We start from the raw sequence: 21649 nt of genomic DNA, 5'->3' as shown, positions 1-21649 counted from the left end.
CAGGCACACACACACACACACACACACACACACACACACACACACACACAAATAAATAAGCAAGTTTAAGTGTGTTTGGTTTTGAGTGTCCATCATTAGTCCCGACTCCACAGTACAGTGCTTTGTGACCCCGGTGCCTAAGCTCCATCAGTCACAGGTGTGGAAAAGCTAGGGTTGGAAACGAATCACCCTGATGATTAAACATCCCATGCTGCCACGTTGCTTGTATAATTTAAGTCTAGACAATGGTCAAAACATGAAGAGAAAGGAAGCTAGAACAGTTCCAAGGCATAGAGTATCAAGAAAGAAGTTTGTACAGAGATACACTCTATCAGTGAGAAAGGACCTAAAATACTAAGGGGATCACTAATCAAAATACCAGTAACTGATGGTAATTAAAACCAATATTAAATACTAATACTAATGACTGCCCCACTCCACAATCCACATCTGCGTCAGACCAGTCCTCCTACCACAAAAATCATAAAATGGACCAAATGAGGCTTTTTTTTTTTTTTTTTGAACTAGGAACTACAGAACTTCCTAGGATAAGGAGAGACATGGCTTCCTGGAGACAAGGTGACCAGGTGTCTCTGGCCCTCCCCTCCCCCTGCTGTTCCTCCTAGCTCCATCCTGCTTGCTCACTCTAATGGAGTTAGTCACCTCCCTATGGCCTACCTGTGGCAAGCCCCTCACCTCCCACCGTGGACAGGAACAGAGGGAGCCTCCTCAAGCCAATGCCAAAAAAAAAAAAAAAAAAAAAAAAAAAGAACTCTAGATTCTAGATTCTTCAACCCAACCACATAGGGTCCCCACCCTGCTGACAGCTCTGTGAGTCAGCCTGGAAGCTGCTCCCCAGGTCAGGTGATGGCCTGATGCCATTGTGCCAGCCAAGCCATTAGTTCCTCAGCTTGTGAGCAACCCTCAGGCAGGAACGTCTGAGCTGTACCAGCCCTGACCACAAAACTCAGGGTTGAGTTGATTAAGTGACTGAGGCAGGGGGATCATTAGTTGTGCAGTGGTGGGTAACTGAAGCAGGAAATAAATAATCAAGAAAGTTAATCAACCAAGAGCAGACTCCAATAACTCTGAAAAGAATGACGAACTCCTAGGAAGGGGAGTCAAAGACAAAAACCAAAACAAAGAAAGCAAAGCAGTTACACATATCAGACATGGTCGGGGGCTTGGGAAGTCACCACAGATTCTGCACACAGTTTTTAAAGAGGTGGATGGAGGCACTAAGACTAAGACCCCACTGACATTATTGAGATGGTGTGGAATCACCAAAGACCCTACAGATATTAGACTGCGTGCATGGCATCATCACAGACTCTACAGATACTAAAGAGATAGTATCATGAGCAATTGAATCAAAGAAATTCCACAACTTACATGAAATGATCAAATTGTGGGATGCAATATACAACCTACCGAAGCAGACCAGTAAGACACAGGATGTTTGAGCCATGATGTGCTGTAAGCCACACTGACATTTCTTCACTGAAAACCTTCCACAAAGAACATTCCAGACCCAGCTGGTTTCTATCAAATGTAAAGACATAATACCAACCTTATGTAAATTCTCAGAAAGTACAAGAAGAAAGGAATGCATCCCATCTTATGAAGCCAAAGTAACCCTGATAATAAAACATGACACAGTTGTTAAAAGAAAATCACAGACCAATTATCCTTCATAAGCACATAGACAAAAACCTCCAAGTTCTTAACACAGGCAACTGAGCAGTACACAGAACTGCAGCCCAGCCTGGCATTTCTTTGTAAACTTGGTTTTACTGGGTTGTTTTGTCTTATAAGATTTATTTTTATGTTTTCACTTGCTTGCATGCCTGTGAGTCTGCACATGTGCACACAGGTGCTCGCAAGGCCTCTGATCCTTGGGATTGGAGATACAGGCTTTTCTGAGCTGCCTCATGTGGGTGCTGGGAACTGAGCTCAGTCCCCTGTAAGAGCAGCAAGTGTTCTCAGCCACTGAGCCCTCCAGTTCCCATGAGACATTTTCTGAAATGCTGTCTCTACCCCCTCCCCCCAAATTGCTTCTATCCACATCTCATGGGCTGAGATGACTACAAAGTCTGATGCCATGTTTTTGGCATGAGAAGGGGTCAGCACACAATACACTGAGATGCTGAGGCAGGAGCATGCCCATAAGGTGTTCCTCTGATAGTTACACTTCTTCACAACACAGGCAGGCTTCATTATCTGAAACCGGAGCCTGTAAAATGCTGGGGAACTACTGCAGATGAAGCTCAGTGTTCTGGAGATCTGCTGCCATCCTGACCCCTGGTCCCGGTCAAGGCTAGATCTAGGAAGTGCTGAACTTGAAGGTAAACAGTCAATCTAGCCTGGGAGGCAGCAGGGGAAGCTATAAACACAGTCAGTCCTCCAGCCTCCTGTCTTTAAAACGAAGATGTTTCTACAAATCCTGACAGTTTAATACGTAGATGATAAGCCAAGTAGCTGTTTTCCCTGCTTATCTTTCAGCTGCGCCTTGCTTATGTCATTGCCGTTGGGCAGTTGGTAATCCCTGTCTCCCCGGCTCATGAGTGACTAAACGTGTCACTTTTGTTTTATGAACAGGCCAGCTGTTGTTTGCAATTAGCTCCCCGTCATGGGGACCCAACCCATTGTCTTATTATAAGCCTTGTGAAAATAATATGGAAAGAGACGGGACATGAAAACCTAAAACAAACCAACAGAAACTGAACGGACACGTGTTATTTACTCGGAAGTATTTATCAGGAGTGAAATATGGGGGACTGTCAAAGGGGGCAGGCAGGCTGGATTTCTCAATGGTGTGGGGAAGCTGTGTTCCTTTTCCAAGAGAGCAGGTGTTAAAACAATGAGAAGTGACCTCTGCTCGGGGTTAGGAAAGCTGCATCAGTGTTTGTGAAGAAATGGGGACAATAATAAAAACAACATCCTGCGCTGTGGAGAGCCTTTCTACTCTGTTCTCACGCAGGCCAGCTTTATTTATAGATAACAGAAGTGGCGTAGAAGACATACACTCCACCACACTCACACAAACAAATACACACACACATTCACACACACAAACACACAGTCTCACACTCACAAGGACACACTCACACAAATACACACACACAAACACACTCACACATTCACATACACAAACACACATTCTCACTCACAGGCACACACACAAACACACACATAAACACACATTTTCACACTCACAGGCACACACACATACACACATGCTGACATTCACAGGTACACACACACATACCTCCCATGGGAGGTAAACTTTACTTGACATAATCCACCTGGGGTGTCTGTGAGACCCTCTTATCTGAAACTCTGTCCATAATGTTGTCCTATGTCGCTTGAATCCTTTTTAGTCACCAGCTTCCTCTCAATGCAATTGACCAAATCAGACTCATTTCCAGGATATATGATGCTTGGAGGCACAATTGTGACAACTGGAGAGAAGCCAAGATTGTCAGCCCAAACTGCACAGCCTGGGAATGACCTGGCCTGGCAGGGTTCCAAGGACAGCTGCTTCCAGGGACACCTGTGCTAAGTTCTCATCTGAAGATCTGTGTGGAGCAGTCACTGGATGCCTGGATGCCCTCAGATCCATAGCTAGTCCTTGGGGCTAGAGAGATGGCTTGGCGTTTAAAGTGTTTGCTGTACAACTGTAAACAAGACGACAGATGCAGATGCCAGGAGGTCATGAGAGGCCACCAGTGCCAGGAGGTCATGGGAGGCCACCTAAAATTCCAGTTCTCAGAAGGTGGAAACACTTGTGCTAGCTAGTTCTTGTCAAGTTGACACACATCTAGGAGGGAATCTCAACTGAATAAGTGCTTCTATCAGCTGTAGACGTATCTATGGTTTATTTCATTGGTTGCTAATTGATGCAGGAGGTGTTGATGATGTTACCCATGGGCAGGCAGTCATGGGTTGCATTAGAAAGGTAGCTGAGCAAGTCAGTAAGCAGCATCCATCCAGAATCCCTGCTTCAGGTCCTGCCTCCTGGGTTCTTGCCTTGAGTTCCTGCTTTGGTTTCCCTTGATGTTAGATTGCTTTTGGTCATGATGATTCTACAGCAACAAAAGACACACTAGGACCCAGTAAGTTTCGGGAGTGAGATGGCTGTTAGACTGATTGTATAGATGGGCTCTGGGTTCAACTAAACGGGGCTTCAACAAATAAATGGACAAAGAGTCACTGAGGAAGGCTTCAGACTTCAACTTCTGGCCTGCACATGCATGGCCACAGACATGCACACATGTACATATGTACCCCTGTACACGAGAGACAGATGTTTCTGGCAGCCCCAGAACAATGCTGTATTAACAAACTGATTCTGGGGAGAACCTCAGACTCCACAGACCTTATGGACCTACCTGACAGCCAGCAGAAGGCAGGTTCAAATTTGCATTCAGTATCCATAACTGCTCCAGGAGAGTCGGGAATCTCCCCATCACAAATTGTAACTCCCCAGGGATCTCAGGGGCTCTCAGAAAGCATAAAATCGGTGCTCGTCTCTTGTACTCTTGGTGAAGTTCCCATCAACATACGCCTCAACTAACTCACCAAAGTCATGTGTGACTCTGGTCCAGATGCACATGCAAACATAACGAGCCCTGCTCTCATCCACTCCTTCTGTATGGACTTGACGCCCGACATAAAAGTGGCCCGCGACAACAGACGGCTTCGGAGCTGTCATCTTAAAACACTTCCCTCTGAAGAATGACATTTCCGACTCAGAAGCACTGAAGTGCTTTCTTACATCTCGGTTTGGAGGAGCAGGGCCTTCCAGTTCCAAGTGAACTTCGGGTACCTTGGCTTTCATCTAGCCTGGTGCATTTCTCTTTCCGTGGCCTACCCGAGCAGCTTGCTGGACAGAATCAAAGTCAACTGGAAACTCCTGCTTCCTTTCCACTGGGCCTTGAAGTGCCCATCAAATGATATCTGGATCCCGAAGTACTTACTGTTCGACTCCCGCACTCCAGACTCTGCTCGGGTGGAATAAACTCATTCTGACAGACTCCACTCCTGCCTGTGTTCAGTAAGTTGCTGAGGACATCACAGCCCGAGGAAGAAGCCTGGCAGAGTCTGGCTGTGAAAGGGGCTCCCTGCCCCAAGGCTCACACATTACAAGGATGCATCCAGCTGGAGACAGTTTTTGAAAGGTTCTGGGGACTTCAGGAAGCGAAGAGCAGCTACCAGAAGCAAGTAACTGAATGACTGCGGGTTCGTGACATTCTGCTAACCCATAGACTTCTCTGCTTCCTGGACAATGCAAGTGAGCAGCTCTGTTCCACTGTGCTGTTCCCATCATGATGGGGACAGGCACCTCTGAAACTGTGAGTCAATAAAACCTTTCTTCCTTTTGAGGAAGTGATAGAGTCCATATTCTAAAGCATGAGGGTAGGTAGTCACTCTAAACACACAAGGCCCAGTTTCTCCAGCATGTGGAAGGTTTAAACACACACACACACACACACACACACACACACACACACACACACACACACACACACACTGGAAGGGGCAGTGGCTCAGCAGTTAAGAGTATATACTAATCTTTCAGAGGACCCAAGCTCAGTTTCAACTCCAGTACCAGGCAGAGCACAGACTACCCACAATCCCAGCCCCAGGGGATATGATGCCCTCTTCTGTTCTCTTCAGGCACTGCACTAACATGTACATGCCCACATACAGACACAAACCTCCACACATATTAAAATTAAAATTAATCCCCTTAGAAAAACTATTAAGATGCACCACCATGAGTTTTGAGTGACACAAGGGACCCTCTCACCCTGTAGATGTAGACTGAGATTCAGAGACAGTGGCATCATTTCAAGATGGAAGAACAGAGGCTGCCCATTTTGATTGACTGTTAAAAACCAGGTTTCCAGAGGACTCTGCATGAGGGGATCTATTCACACACTGCCTTTGTCTCCCACTCACCTCCTAAAGGCTGAGTTCCTGTCACAACTCCCTATTCTATGTCTGCATAGACTACTGCGCTAAGCAGAGTACTGAAGAGAGTACTGTGCTTTGCATAGTGTTGAGTGGGAGACACAGTACAACACTGAGTAGAGTATTATGGTTTTTACACCACTCCAAGGAGTATTGTGCTTTCACAGAGAGAGGAAATATCTATCCCATTAATTTAGTATACATCAAAAGGACAAGGAAGATTCATTTTCCCAGAGACCTGGTAGTCTGGCCAGGAGGCTGTTCAAGAAGACAGTCACACTTTGCTTGAAATAAGGCATTTGTTTTCTAAGACAAAAATGCAGTGACTGCAAAAGAGATGCTGATCACATGCAAGGAAACTTCTAGAATGATAAACTAAAACAGTGATGTGGGCCTCAGACATCCAGCATAGCAGACCAGAGCTGCTAAAGTGTTCTTCTAGAGGAAGCAGAGACTTCAGCACTCACCAAGGCCTGTGTAGTGACCTCTGAACAGGCACCAACAGCTCAGAGGTCCTAGGGGACAGAGCAGAGTCCAGGCATCTCTGGAAGTCTAGGAGTGGCTGTGTCCCTGAGGGAGTAACCCTCTTCTTGAATCAAGGTTGCCAGGCTGTCCTCTCCCCAGGGTTGCCCAGTAAGTCTTGGGAGCCCTTTGTCCTCTTATGTTGGGTATTTGTCCCTTGGCTCCCTATGTTAAGGAAGGAGGCAAGGAGGATACTGAGGCCTTGAGAGGTTTCCAGGGTCCCTGTGAAGACTCACTGGACTGGACAGTAGTGATAAGCCTGTCTTGGTGGCAGGAGAAGGACCTGAGAGTTGAGGTAGATAAAGTGTAAGCTGGAGTGGAGACACTCATGTGTGCCTGACAGGATCATTGAGGGATCCTGCAGAGTGGAGTCAAGAAGGATAACACCTCACTGATAAGAGGGTGGACTTGAGGCCTCTGAACTTCCTATGATCCCCGGAAGCAGCACAGATCATTAAAATGATTTCTGAGTGTGTAGAGAAGGCAGACAGAGTAAGCATCACCGTCTTGGGCTCCCCACAAACACACCAACTCGACAGGAAGATGGAAGCCTGGGGTTCTGGCCTTGTGGGTAAGAATGATGCTGTGAAGGCCAAATGGGGCCATGTGCCAGCAGCACCTGCCACTGTCTCCATCTCAGGGAACAGCTGAGGACAGGACAGCAGGGACAGGGTGAGCATCTGGACTGCTCACACTGACTGCATTTTGGCTGAGGTGCACTGAGGCACCTCAGTGTTGGCAGGGAGAGCATTTTTAGCAGTGACATTGGTTAGATCTGAGGGACCACATGGGCCTTGGTAGAATGAAGAACCACTACATGATGACAGGCGACAGAAGGCATTGCAGGCTGATAGAGTGCCTGATAGAGTATACTCCATGAGATACCAGGGTAGAACAGCCACCCAGAAATAGACAGGTGTATGAGCCAACCTGGTACCCACTGCTCCTTCCTAGGAGGTGGCATCATTATTTTCTGTTCAAAGGCCACAGAAAAAAGAAACCCACCAAAATATACCAACGAACCACAGACAGGAAGTCCTAAGGGAGACTGGCTTCGAAGACCACAGTTTCCACTGTGTAAAGACAGAAATGACTACACCTTGGTTCATCATGATATCCTTTAAGAAGACATGATGGTCCTCAACAGTCATGCATCAACTCCAGAGTCCGTTGGAGTGCAGCCTTGAAACCAGTTGCTCGTGCCCTCTGCCTCTGCTTCCACCTTGCCTAGCTGTCAAGTGGGGAGATGACCAATGTCATGTCATCTGAGTAGACCCATGCTTGAGACCCTAGCACCTAATTCAAGGGAGCACCATGTCTCTGCATACAGAAGCTTGTGAATTTTATTTTATTTTATTTTATTTATACAATCTGTACCTTCTTTGGCTGTCTAATGCTGTCCAGAAGAGCTCATGCATGACTCGCACTGGCTATATACAGCTGGCACTGCTCTCTGCCAGCTGAGATGCTCTTGTCTCCAGAGGGATCACAGATGCGAGCCACAGAACCTGGCTTTTTACCTGGGTGCTGGGGATCAGAGCTCAGGTCCTCATATTCCTCCCACAGAGAATTTACCAACTGAGCCTTCTCCCCAGGAACATCAGTGAACCCTTCTTAACTGCCTAAAGGCCTCCGTGTCAGCCAGCCACAGGCACTGTTGAGTGACTCCCTTAGGTCAGGAGCAACTGCAGTACGACGTCTGCTCTTTCTCAGCTTTTCCTAATTCCTTTTGAATGAGCTCTTTGGGTTCTCTTTCAGCAAAGAGCATCCTGAGACCCTGGATATGTTGTCTGCCCGGATGCTCTCCCCAGAAGGACTTTGGGAACCAGGCAGGCCATAGGTCCAGTACTCACTGCAGTTTCTAGTTGGAAGTTAATGGCAGATCCCTGTAATTCCCCTGTGATTGCAACGGGATGGGGGAGAGGTTCCAGCCACCTTTGATCCCTCCCTTGGTAATGATGGGGAGGGGTCTGTGGTCCAAGTCTGCTGTTTCCTGTATTGGCCTTTCCCTACCCCCCTTCCCTCCCCCTCTCGCCCCTACCTCCCTCTCTCTCCTCCCGTCTCTTGGGGGTTCAGGACATGCCCCCAGAGGAACTGTAGACTCTTTGTAAAATTTGCCAATAAATCTCAACTTTAACCAAAGATGAAGAAAGAGGAAAAAGGAAAGAAAGCTTCCCTGCGGATGGCTAACAGCTCACACTCATAGGATACCTCCCCTTTAGGGAGCATTGGCCTCTTTGAGCTCGCTTTGCGCTTGTTGGAGTGAGGGATGAACGAGTGATTTCTGCGCCCACTCTGAACATGGGAAGGCTGAGGTCTGCCATCAGGAAGGTCCGTGCCCAAGACCCGGCTAGAGGCAGGTGGGACCGCGGTGAGAGACCTCGAAAGCCGGACGTAGTTCGCTCTCCACCAGCTGCAGAACCTGCCCCTCCCCCAGCTTCTCACCATGCGCTAGCTGCTTAGCAGTTGCCACGGAAACGGGAATCGCGCGAGGGCATTGCGCAGAAGTAGAGTCCCCGTTGCTAGGGCCGCCTGGAGCGACTCTAGTCGGAGAAGTGAGGTTCTAGAGCCCAAAGCAGCAACCAGAGCAGGGAACCGCTGTCCGTGCCTGCGCTCCGGGAGGGTGACGGCAGGGCGACCCACCTCTCCTAGCCTTTCCCCGCCCTCGGTGACAGGCTGTACTCTATTCCTGTCCCTCCCTCCAGAGGAACCCCCAACCTCTGGGAACCTCTGGGGGTCCCCTCTGTAGTCGGCCAGTCTTCGGAGGGCAAGGAAGAGCTTCTTGGTGGGTGAAGGAGAGACACAAAGAGGCCAGCCATGTCGAACCTGTAAGTGGTGGGTTAGCTGTTAGCCTCTGTGGGAGACTTCTGCCGTTTTATCCTCTCCATCATCCTCGACTCCCCTCCTTTTTATTTGTCATAAAGTTCATCTATTATCCCTGTCTTGTTGGCAAAACAAACAAGCAAAACAAAACACTAGGCTGTTTTTCTTCTTCCCCAGAGGGAAGTCCCTACCCCCCAGACCTCCCTCACAAGCCCATGGCTGACCAAGGTCCAAGGTGGCTTTTCTATTAGTAATGAATGGGTTGCTTGTGAGAACCCCAGACCCTAAACTTCATTCCGGAAAGGTCTGGAGGAAGCACCAGTGCTCTGCTTCTCAGCCTAGACACCAGGCCATTGCTGAGTGTGTCTCTGTCACCTCCTTGTATACTTGGCCCTGGCGTTATCCCATGTTGGGAGCATTCACTATGGCTAACTGGAGTAAGTTCCAGGCACCAGCCATGGTCACAGCCACCCTGTAAAGCTATAGCTCTGAGTATTTCCATATTCGCAGAAGACGGTCCCCAGCACAGTGCAGGGCAGTGGCTGACAGCATCCATTTGTGACTACTGTAGACCACAGTTCTAGGCCCAGCTTCCCAATGCTGTCTTCCAGGAAACCTAACCCTGAAGGTTCCCATGGAGGCATGGGGTGAGGGATGAGTATGGGAAGAGCAGCAGAGCAGATTAAGGCCTGTGGATGGGGAAGGCTGTTGAACACCAGGTCTAAGCTTCCCGGAGATGAAGTAGGAACTTGCCAGTGTGGACCCAGGATGGTCTGCTTGAGACATGGCACAAGTGTACGTAAAAGGGCCAGCCCAGGATAGCAGGGAGAAGAGCTGACTTAGCCAAGGAACCAATGGCAGAGAACAGGAAGACAGAGTTGTTAGATGTGAAAACACTTTATTTTTGTGTACTAAAGGAATGCCTTGATAGTGAAGGAATTGAGATAGCACAGGAGGCCAGCAGTGGGTGGGTGAGAGCTGCCACCAGGAACACATGGGCCAACAGACAGCTCCAGGTACCAGTTTTACAAGCCAAAACTGAGTGCAACCAAACATCTAGAGGGAAGGCAAAAACCTCTCTCTAGTGTGTCATGATACTAAGACAGGTTTTCACTTCAGATGTGTGCATCGGGTGTGGCTGTATGAGGGGCTGTCTGGATAAGGCCAAAAGAGGTAGACTCGGGATTCATGGCCAAGAGCTGGGAGGAGGCAGACTCAAGAGTGAATATTTGACCGGACAGGATTCTCTTAGAGTGATGAGAACATTCTAGAACCAGACAGTGTGATGGTTATACAGCACTGTAAATATACTAAAGCCACAGTGTTACAGTCTGGAAGTGGTTTGTGAAATGTGCCCCCATGACACTCCTGGTTAGCTCCTTGTCGCGTCCCTCATCTCATATTATTATCATGGGTCCCACATGAGCAAAATGACCAGAAGCTGCAAGGAGGGAGTGTGGGCCCATGTCTGTGAAGGGGGTTCTGCAGGCTGGTGTGGCAGAGACAGGCCAGAGTAGTGGAGTGTGGCTATAGATACATTGAAGGGATCAAGGCAGGAAGCCCTCTTAGGGAACAGATCTGTCAGAAAGAGACGGAGCCATCTTTTGTGGTGAGGAAATCAAGCCAAGACATGGAAGGAATTCATGTGCTCACCTAGCAGTCCATATTGCCCTTCAGCCAGCACCATGCCCCTAGGGTCCTTGAAAGGTGCAGGTGAGGAAGAGAGAGGCTTCAGCCCAGAGGGAGGGCCTGTGAGGATCCAGTCACCAGGACTGCCTTTGACTCAGTGTTCCAGCTGTGGCTGCTCCGCCAAGGCCTTGAATGCCCCCTGCTGCCTTAACTTTGGCTGAAGTGGATGAATGAGGACATAGACGCTGTGGAGGGAACAGATGCTGCATGTGCCTACTTAGCTGACTCTCCCCATCACAGCACACACTCGCCATGTGTTTCTATTGCGCCAGGGCATCTGGGGATGGAAGCCTGAGGCTGTTGATACATGTGGGTCTAGGTGGGGGTCAAGCCGCCCATCCATGCTCTTAGGAGGCCATGTCCTTGTAATGCTTGCTGCAGGGATAAGAGTTTGAAGTATAAGTTGTTTAAATAAGAATACACTCCATAGGCTCATGCATTTGAATAATTGCATGGAACATTTTGAGAGTAGGAGATGTGCCACGGGAGGTGGGCTTTGAAGTTTCAAAGTTAGTTCCTCTACTTCCTACTGCTACTGCTCCAACACCATGCCCCTGCCCTCTGCCACACTCTCTGCCTTGATGGTCATGAACTCTAACCCTCTGGAACCATGAGCCTTTTCTAAGTTGTTTTGGCCATGGTTTGTTAGGGTAATGGAAAACTTACCAAGACAGTTACCTTTCATCTTTTACTGTTTATTCCATCCCCACATTAAAATTATGATATTTACTGTTTATTATTCCTAGGTTCTTGTTCATATTAAATTTGCATATCGTGTCCAGACTTTGCTGTTGTTTTATGTCTTGTATCTTTGAGCAGGAGCAGTTCTTGCCTTCTGTTTGTTCTCAACTTCTGCACTCTAAAATTTTTTTCAGCTGGATCTGCGTAGTCCCCCAGTATTCTTTAACGCCCTTTATTTGAGCTGGGATATAGCTGGAATCTCTATTCTTTTTCTTGGCCCTATCCCTTATGTCGGTGATGCCTGAGCCTTGCAACCTTGCTGTTTTAAGCAACATCACTTAATCCCTTTTTTGTCAACCCCCTCTTTGTCACGTTGCTGGTAAGGAGGCAGTGGTCTCTAGATTCAGCATCCTGTAGCAGCCATCATTTTTGTGTGCTCAAGGCGTCTTTGCTCAGGAATGCGCTGTCTGTCAGCTTGCTGAGTATTTTCTCAAATGCCCATAACTACCCTGCGGTTTTGACATTCTATGTCTGAAAGTGGAGTAGTCCCACATGCCGAGCCACAGTCATTCTGAGAGTCCCCAACCTTGGTTAGAGATGCTTTCCCTGTGGCTGTGTTTAGTTTGCTGAGTGGAGTTTCAGATCTGAGTTCTGAACAAAATCAGCCTGTGCTTTTCTCCTGCCACTGTGCCTGTTGGCTGAGGCCTCAAGCCCTAGTTTGTCACCAAAATAAACTCTACAATGTGGAGCCTGCTGGTGCTCGACCTGTGCTCTCTCAGATCAGTGACCATCTTAAGTTGTGTTCTTCTCAGATTCCAGGAGTCTGGGCTTTGGCGACCTGACTTTATACCTTTTGTGGCTCTGCTTCTCCAGGTGATGGCCCGTCACAGCTGCTCCTGTCCGGGCCTGATGCTGCCTTTGACTTGTTCATCTGTGCTTTCTTCTGTCCTCCCCTGTTGCTTATCTTTCTGAGGTGTGAACACGCAGCTGCAGAACATCAGGCACACCAGTGCTGACAGACAGCGCTGCATGTTGAGCAGCTGCATGTTGCTCTCCATTGGACCATCATTGCCTCTGGTTGGTGACACCTGCCACTAACCGCTAAGTAAGGTAGTGGAATGTCCTGCAGGAGTCATAGCTCAGATTTCCTGACAACCCTCTTCTCTTTTGTGAGAATCTACCTAGCTCTTTTACTAGCATAGTTCTCTAAATGTTGAATTTTTGGAAGTGTGGCATTTGCACATACTGCAGATGGAGTGCTGGATGTCACACTCGGCATCCTAACTTAACGGTATGGGAGGGAGGAAAAGTTCTGATTTCAGATTCACACAGTCTTTGCTTTTCATAGTGTCTTTGTGTCTGCACCCATAACTGCTCATGCTTGTTCCCTCCTGACAAACAGGAAGCATAAAGCTCAGAAGGCAAACAATGAGCCCTAAAGCCAGAACATTAAGACCTGGTCTGCCCTCAAACACTGTGACTTTGAGCAATAGACTCCGAATGCTCTGCTTTCCTCATCATTTACCTACATCAAAGGGTATTGTGAGGATGGCATGCACTATTATACAGAAAGCTCTCAGAAGAGTGACTCAAGGTATAAGTTAAGTAACCGCCTCTATCATCATCAATTCACCACCATCATCATCTCAGGCAACATCATCATGATCGTGACCATCAGTACCGCCATCACCATCATCATTACCACTATCACCACCACAGTCATCACTATTGCCATCATCACCATCATACCACTGTAAGCATAGCCACATGACTGCTCTCACATCAAGAGGCACATTTATCATTGGGCCAGGAAGATGGAAGCAGCACTGGCTATCAGGCATCAGCCAGGGACCACTGTAGTTTATCAGCTCAGTGGATTGTAGAGCAATAATTCTGAGGAATGGGTGTGTGTGTGTGTCAGAGGGCGGGGGGGGGGGGCTGTCAGGGAAACCTGAAGGTGGAGCTTATTGCTGACATTAAGATGCCATCAAAACAAGGTGGTTGAGTTTGAGTATTCACCCCCCCCCAAGAGGCCCCTAAGTTGCTTCTTGAGTGACAATAAAGGGCTTGAGAGGCTATGAACTCAAGAGGAGAAAGAGTACCTGAATATCCGACAAGAACCGTCAGGAAAACAAGAGGGAGACATGGACACAAGGTGTGAAACAGGTGTGGGGGCTGGGCCCAAAGCCAGAGCTCCCCTGGAGGAGGAGACACCGCAGTGCTTCAGAGAGGGCTGGAAAGGAGCTCCGACTGTAGAGCTGTATCGGCCATGTGACTCTCAGCCCTATTTCTTGCACATTCCAGGGAGCAGGTGGCTAAGCAACTCCAGGTACACCAGATAATGACAAATGCAAACAGGTTGCTAGAGACCAGTTATTAGGACACCTAGAAAGTGAATAGGCTTGAAGCCATAAGAGCATCAAAGACCTCAAGCTCTGGCTTCTCAGAGTCGGGGGACAGGGCTGTCATCCTTTCCAGAATAGCCTCTGCCCAGCCCCTCGTGATGTCTAGCTGATTTCAGCCATAGTTCTTAACTGTGAAAGGCCAAATTTGGGAAGGGGAAGTCTCTACCATAATTATTTTGGTCTGAACAAGCATGCTGGGCAAATCTAAAGCTATAACTACCAACAGAGAAGACACAACAGGGATGGTATAATGCCCTGGTAGCCCCTTTGGTAAATAATGTCCCCAGCCTTCAGCTGCCACCACCCCAGGGGGAGGGAGGAAATGGAAATCAGTATTTCATGCACTCACCCAACAAGCTTCTGGCTGTGGAGACTTCACCCATTAAAGGGGGGCAAGAGGACCCTGTGATCTCAGACCCCTTCAGACCCTCCTTCTCATGTGCTTTATGGCTCTAAGGACAGCAACCATTGTCTTCCGCTAGGGCTCATCCACACTTTCTCACATCTCTGTGAAGCAGTCTGTTTGGTGACTACATTACAGTTATTCACCTCTCATTGGGGGCTATCTCTAGACTTCTGCTATCTTCTTAAATAACTTGTTTTGTTCTATGTGTGTGAGTGGTTTGTCTTTATGTATGTATGTATTATGTATGTATGCATGCATGCTTGTATACCATCTATATGCAATGCCTGCTGAGGGCAGGAGTGGACATTAGATCTCATGGAACTAGAGTTACCAGAAGGCTGTGAGCAGTCATGTGGGTGCTGGAACTGAACCCAGGTCCTCTGCAAGAGCAACTACTACTATTAACTACTAAATATTATTGTCTTTTAAAATACTGGAGCTGGAGGGATAGCTCAGCCAGTAAAATGTTTGCCTTACAAGCATACATACCTGAATTTATTAAAAAAGAAGAAGAAGGAAAAAGGCTGGATATGATGACACCCTCCTATACTTCCAGCACTCAGGATGTAGAAAAGGGGGGATCCCTGGGACTCACTGGCCAGCCAGTCTAGACTACTAGATGAATTCCAAGGTCAATGAGACCCTATCTCAAGAAACAAGGTGGTTGTCTCCTGAGAAATGACATGGTGGTTGAGCTTTGGCCTCCACACACCTGCACACACACATACCAACATTCTAAAGGGCCAGGGATATTTCAGTGGCAGAACACTCCCTTAGCATGCATGAATTCTTTCCCCAGCACAGAAAAAAAAATAATGTATTGCTACAATCATACTTGATACATAATTATAAAACTTAATTCAAGGAGTCTGCACATATCTAACTTTACAAGGCTATGTGGAATTGCTTTCCAAAATGGTAATGTACACTCCATCATATATAAATGTACACATTTAAATCAGCTAAGATCAATTAATTGTTCTGGATATAGATTGCTTCATTATTTAAATTAGTGTGGTAACACTGTTTTCACAGACATGCTGAAGAGCAGTTTTATTTTATAGAGGCTTTTTAAAACTATTTGCTATCCATAGCAATGGTTGTAAGAAGAAACATGGGCATGCCAAAACACCGTAAGCTGTCCAGAGAACCTTCCAGCCACTTAGTGTGGCCTGAGCTCACTCCTGCCAGTGTGTTCTGTTTTCTGATGCCAGGTGGCCATATGTGTGCCTGTGGAATAAACTTTAGACATGAGGTTGTCTAAACTCTTTGTCTTCCTCCAGAATGTATAATAAAATGTGGCACCAGACCCAAGAAGCCCTCAATTCTCTGCTTGACAAAGACTCTCAGAAGATGACCGAACCACAGAGAAACAAGGTCTTAGTCTTCCAGATGTTAGCCACCTTCTACATAAAGTATGTGCAGATCTTCAGGAACATGGAGAATGTCTATGACCAGATCGTCCATCCACAGAAACGCATGTTGATTCGCAAGGTCCTGGATGGAGTGATGGGTCGCATTCTGGAACTGAAGAATGAGATGGTAGAGTTGGAATTGACAGAGTTCCATTATTTTGACGATATCTTACAGGACCTGAAGTTGGCTCCGGTAAGCGTTTTGTTAGGATTTTCCTCATTAGGTTTTTGTTGTAAATAAGATAGTGTGTCTCATTGTCTGTGGACTTCTTAACCATGTTTACGTGTGATGCCCTTCTTGAATTAAAAGCCTGAACGTTCTCTTCACTTAAACCTCACCATCATGAGGAAGGCTTTGATTGCTTCCTTGTACAATCTTTGCACAGCCTGTGGGTCTGTTTGACACTGAAGTCTGTTATCAGAGGTGTCACAATGTCATGATGATTGAAATGAAGTAGACTGACCCTCTCACAAATACCCCATAGCCCAAAGTCTCCCAACTACCTGGGTCCACAATGCCCTCTGCCTTCTACTTACCCCATCATTATTTGGACAATAGTCTTGGATGATGGGGACCTTGTGGCCAGCTGGATGATTCTCTTCCTTTGTTTTGGGCCAATAATGACCCAGTAGGTTTATAGCTATGGCCTTTGTTTCTTAGGTACTGGGAAAGGTACCTCTCCTTATTGTCCAAGGAGCCTCCCTCTGCCACTGGGTGATCTGGGCACCTCCTGTGGCCCCTGCCATTGAACTTTTTCCTCCTTGCTGACAGAATTTGCCTGAGGTTTCTCTAATATCCTGGATGGATGGACTCTCAAGGGCTGCTAGACGCCTCATTTCTTCCAGCTGTAGGCCCTGTGAGCTAACCCTCAATTTTGAAAGGGTGATTCCCTCAGGTAAAGTCAAAAAGACAGAATGTCTTTACTCAGGGCTTAAGGGTTTCTCCACTTGGAAGATATTTTGACTTTTATAAAGGGCATTCCTTTTTCTGGGGAAGATTCTTCTAGTATTGTTTTCTGATGACATCAGAATAGACTAAAGGGAGTTACTGGAGTGGGTCAAGACATTCCAGAATTTGTGAGTGCATTTCCTGCATTTCTATAAACAAAAGTTAACCACTGAATTCAGTCAGGTGTGCTTGGCTCACCCAGGTGAACAGAGGAGGAACAGCCTGGGCCAAATGTGGAATCACTCTTTATTGAATTATAGCCCCAAATTTAATTAGTAAGGTGACATTCAGCATCTAAATCTAATTTCAAAGCTATTAAACGGTTACAGTCTAAAGAGGGTTGGAGACTCACATGCTGGGCTCCCTCTATATTCCCCCTACTATTCACACTGCCCCCAAGCTTCAGCGGGTCACCGTCCTTACACCCAGGAAATGCTGCTGCTGTGAGAATCCAGTTGTGCCCAGGGAAGAGAGGGGAACAGATACCACCCAGGAAGTCTACGTTGTAGGGTCATATCAACAGTAATTTCCACCAGCCTTGGAACTGACGGACAAGCCATTTGAGATCTCTGATGTGCAAGAGCCAGAACACTGGGTCAGCAGTAGTGTCTAGGCTCTGCAAACAGTGTCCTGGCAAAGAAGCAAGCCTTGGGAATGTCCTTGCATTTGGGATGGACCATTCCAGCCAGCATCCTCTGCTCTTGGCCACTGCGGCCATTCATTCTTTTACAAAGTTCACACTCCTAGCTGTTTTTTCTGGCCAGCCCCCAGAAGTTTGTGTGGCAGGACTTAAGTCCTCATCACAGCGATTGGGACACCAGGGAAGCTGTGCCAGTCAGACCTTCCCTGGGAGAATCTGAAGCCAGAGGATGATGGCATCTCTCTCTGGTCTGAACTGGCCTCCCAAGCTGGCAGAGCCTCCGTGAGCTGGACTCTGTGAAGAATGGAGCAAGTCAAGCTATAGACAGAAAGAAAGCCGGGGCCGGGGTGGGGGGTAGCAGGATGCCTCCATCCCCAACCCTGCCCTCCGTCCTGGGAGTTCCTCAGAACGCTTCCGTGTGTGACGACCTGTGTTTGAACTCAGGTCTTCACGTTGCGCAGCAAGCACTCTTACCCACAACTTCTTCCACATCCACCCCCACCACAAGCAAGTGTCGGTGATTTGCTCATCCTACCATAATTCTGGGTGGATTTGAGTCCTGGGGTCCTAACAGAATGGCCTTATATTTATTGTCTCTTCTTCAGCAACAGTTGGATGTCCCCATACCCAGGTATTTTTTGAAGGAGAGGTTGGAAGTCATAAAAGGAAGAGAGAAGATCCTCGCTCGGATCTTAAATGAATGTGGATTGAATCTTCCCAGTGTGGTTTGTATCGTTTTAACAAATGTCTTTCATTGTCTGTATAACCTCCTCCTCCATGCCCCCGACTGTCTGGGAAACACCGTACTCTCAAGTAGAGAAAAGCGCTTCCCCTGCCCACTTGCTCTATGAGGTCTATCAGGGGTTATGTGCCTTTAGGGTGGTTGTTAGTGATTTGTTATGATTACTTTATATGAAATAAAGATCAAATGATAATTCATTACATCGGGAGTCAGAGGATGAGCCAGTTACCAGCTGGGTTCGCCTTTTCATCTCTGACTCACCAGATAAAGTCAGAAACTAAACCCACCAAGTTCAGAATTCACAAACTGAATTCACAACTGTGTTCTCAGTTGCTCTCTGGCCTTTTATGAGTTCTAACCGAGTGGCATTTGGATCTCCTAGAAGGACTGTCACTGGGAAAAGCAAGGCCTGGGAGATGGCTCAGGGAGTAAAGAGTTTTCTATACAAGCAGGAAAACCTGAGTTCAAACCCCTAGACCCTTGTAAAGTGGATGTGGCAGCAATGTGCCTCTACCCCTGCAGGGACACACATTCCCATGGTTCTCTTCTACTCTGGTACAGCTTCCTCCCTTGCAACAGTAACCTCAGCCTGATCTCATTCAGGCCTCCATGGGCCTCTGAAGACTCCCCAAAACCTTGCTTATGTATATCTGCACCCCTAAAAATGACACACACCAGTCACCTAGCCCTGTTTCTACATACCCCACAGTCTGCAGCATGTACACACACTTTTCTGTTATAATGACATTCACTGTGTGTGTTTCGTGTGCATAAAAGAGCATGTGTGTGCCCTTGTATGTTGAGTGTATTTCTCAGTCACCCTCTTACTTTTTGATAGAAGGTCTCTCATCTGACCTGAACCTGGCCAATTCAGATAGACTGGTTGGACACTGAGTGCCAGGGATCCACTTGGTTGTGCCCTGTGGGTACTCCAGCACTGGAGTGACACGTGCTGTCACGCCCATATTTTTTAGCCGAGTGCTAGAAATTCAAACTCAGTTCCTCAACTTTGAGACTGACCGAGTCACCTCTCCAGCTCTCACCTTTTCACACATCAAAGTCAGCAGTTCTGAATGGTTTAACATCCCAGTCACTGGTCCATCTACAGCTGGCTTCAGCCTTTAAGTCCTCATCTCCGAGGCATGGTTTCTATTGCTATTTCTCCCGCCAAACAAATGATAGAATTCACAGCACCAATTAATATGCTGATTGACATTTCTGGTCATCTCAGGTCTAATTCACTATGGAGCTGAACTTTTGGGGTGCCACTTAGCTTTCTTTTTGGAAGGAGAGTGGTGTGGTCTGGGGAGGCTGATCTTGGTTATTAACTTATTACACCTGGGAAGAGGGAAACTCAACTGAGAAAATCCTTCCATCAGCGTGGCCTCTGGACATGTCTATGAGGATTACCTTTCTTTTTACAAAAGGTTTTTGCTTGGGGTTGGTTGTTAGAATTTTGTACACGAGCCCTGCATTTACACCTCTCCGCACAGACTCTCCCCTACTTCCAAGTCCATGGTCTCTACTTTAGCTACTATTGTTGCATCTATATACATAGACATTATATATACCATATGTAATTGTATATAGTTATATAATTTATATATAATATATAAAACATATTTATAATTTGTTTTAAAACAATGAATGCATGCATATATGGTTATGAATGATGGATATGTTCTATATATGCAAACATTCATCTACAACCTACTGAGCCTATTTAACATTGCTCATGCGTGCCTGAGTCCTGAGATGACCACTTGGGATTAGGATCCTCTTTGGGAACCTGTCCCTGGAAGAAACTAATTCTCCCTCTCTTAGTACTGGGGGGGGGGCGGATTTCCTTGGATGGCTAGCTGTAGGAGGTCCCAGCCCACTGTGGGTGGTGCCATCCCTCAGCAGATGGGCTCAGGCTCTACAGAATGCAGCTAAAGGTGACCCTGGAAGCAAGCCAGCAAGCAGCCTGCGTGTTTGCTTCATACCTGACCTGACCTCCTGCCTTGGCTTCCCTTGATGACCACGTGAAGCTTAGAAAGGGAAGTGAGCCCTTTCCTCTCCAAGTTGCTTTTGGTCAAGGTGTTTATCACAACAGAAAAGCAACCTAGAACACAGTCTACAGCTGCTGTAGCACAGTATACAGTTGGCAGCAAGCACCAGTTCAACATGTATGAATATTGATTTTCCTGCTTTTTTGGTTTTGTTTTTGTTTGTTTGTTTGTTTGTTTTGTTTGTTTTTTCAGAAATACACTGTAAAGAGCATAGCATTGGAAGAGGCTGTTAAATTGATCCAGATCGCCGAGAGAGCAAGGCAGGGCCGCCTCAGGGCATTGTTCATGAAGCAGATCTTCCTCCAGGAGTGCAGAGCCAAGGAGATCAAGCTGCTGGGCCAGAGACTAGCTGACACCAGCCTGGCGGCCCTGCAGATTCAAAAAGTACTGACATGTGGGCACATCCGGATTAAGGGGGTGGGAGCAGGCAACAGGGTCCAGCCTTGTGGCTGAGCTCTGAAATTCAAAACCCAAAGCCCTACCTATAGGAAAGCTGTGTTGAGTTAGTGAACCCCACAAAGATTTATTGGCTTACCCTGAAGAAACATCGTCTTGTTTTTATTTTGTTTGTTGTAAACTAGGAAGTTTAAGATGCAGAACAGTGTGTTCAAAGACATCCAAAAGGGCATCGATAATTGTTGGAAAGAATGTAGCTAGAATCTAGCAAGGATGTAAATGCACAATGAGGTTTTCTAAAAACTGCTTTCATGCTGAGACAATTGCAGAAAGGAGACACCAGGAGCAACTCCTGGGGCCTTGAAGACAAGCTCACTACTTAGTACTTTCCAGCCACCCCAACTAAGGGCCAAAACCTCTGTATTCCTTCTAGAGGGGCCATGGGGACCGATTTTTTGTTACACGGTGTTGCTAGTAGTGTACCCTGTCTTTTTCCTAATGGAAGGCAAGATTTCTTGAGGGAAGATGAAAACTACAGCCATGTGGCACAAATCAGAATTAAATTAAAAAGAAAATAAGTATAAGGGCATACTGTAGAGCCTGAGAGGTAGGGAACTGTCCCCAGCTGTGCTTGGGGAGTCATGGGAGAGGGCAGTGGGAAGGACAGACAGATGCCTTTCTTTGCCTCTCTGTGGCCTCTGCACCCTCAGCTAAGCTTTAGTTTTACCATTTCCTGTTGTTGTTGTTTGTTTTTGTTTAAAGCACCTGAGATGTTACTTCCCATGTTACTATGGAAGGTTTTAATTGTCAAACAGTGACTAAGTACTTCCCTTAGGTACACCTCATTCTTCTGACTTCTGGAATTTTCTCTTGAAGAATCCCAAGTCAGATTCAAAGTCATTACTGTAATTATCCTTCTCTAAAACTATTGTCTGTGGGTGCTACAGAGATGGC

At 47.0% G+C, this 21649-nt stretch overlaps 1 protein-coding gene across 2 annotated transcripts in view; it reads left to right on the top strand.

The window, feature by feature from the left end:
- Positions 1-9081: 9081 nt before the first annotated feature.
- Positions 9082-21649, top strand: part of Iqca1 (IQ motif containing with AAA domain 1) — a 106102-nt gene continuing 93534 nt past the window's right edge. The window contains exons 1-4 of one of the 2 annotated variants that reach the window (XM_051190770.1): positions 9085-9326; positions 15786-16110; positions 18112-18231; positions 20492-20683. In XM_051190770.1, coding sequence (XP_051046727.1) covers positions 9316-9326; positions 15786-16110; positions 18112-18231; positions 20492-20683 — 648 coding nt within the window. In that variant the 5' untranslated portion in view covers positions 9085-9315. Of the gene's footprint in view, positions 9327-15785; positions 16111-18111; positions 18232-20491; positions 20684-21649 lie in introns of both variants that reach the window. The other variant, XM_051190771.1, reaches the window with a different exon arrangement.

Source organism: Phodopus roborovskii, unplaced genomic scaffold (genome assembly GCF_943737965.1).
Source record: "Phodopus roborovskii unplaced genomic scaffold, PHOROB, whole genome shotgun sequence".
NCBI lineage: Eukaryota > Metazoa > Chordata > Mammalia > Rodentia > Cricetidae > Phodopus > Phodopus roborovskii.
The sequence above is the reverse complement of the archived record's forward strand: the minus strand, read 5'-3'. Positions and strand labels throughout refer to the sequence as shown.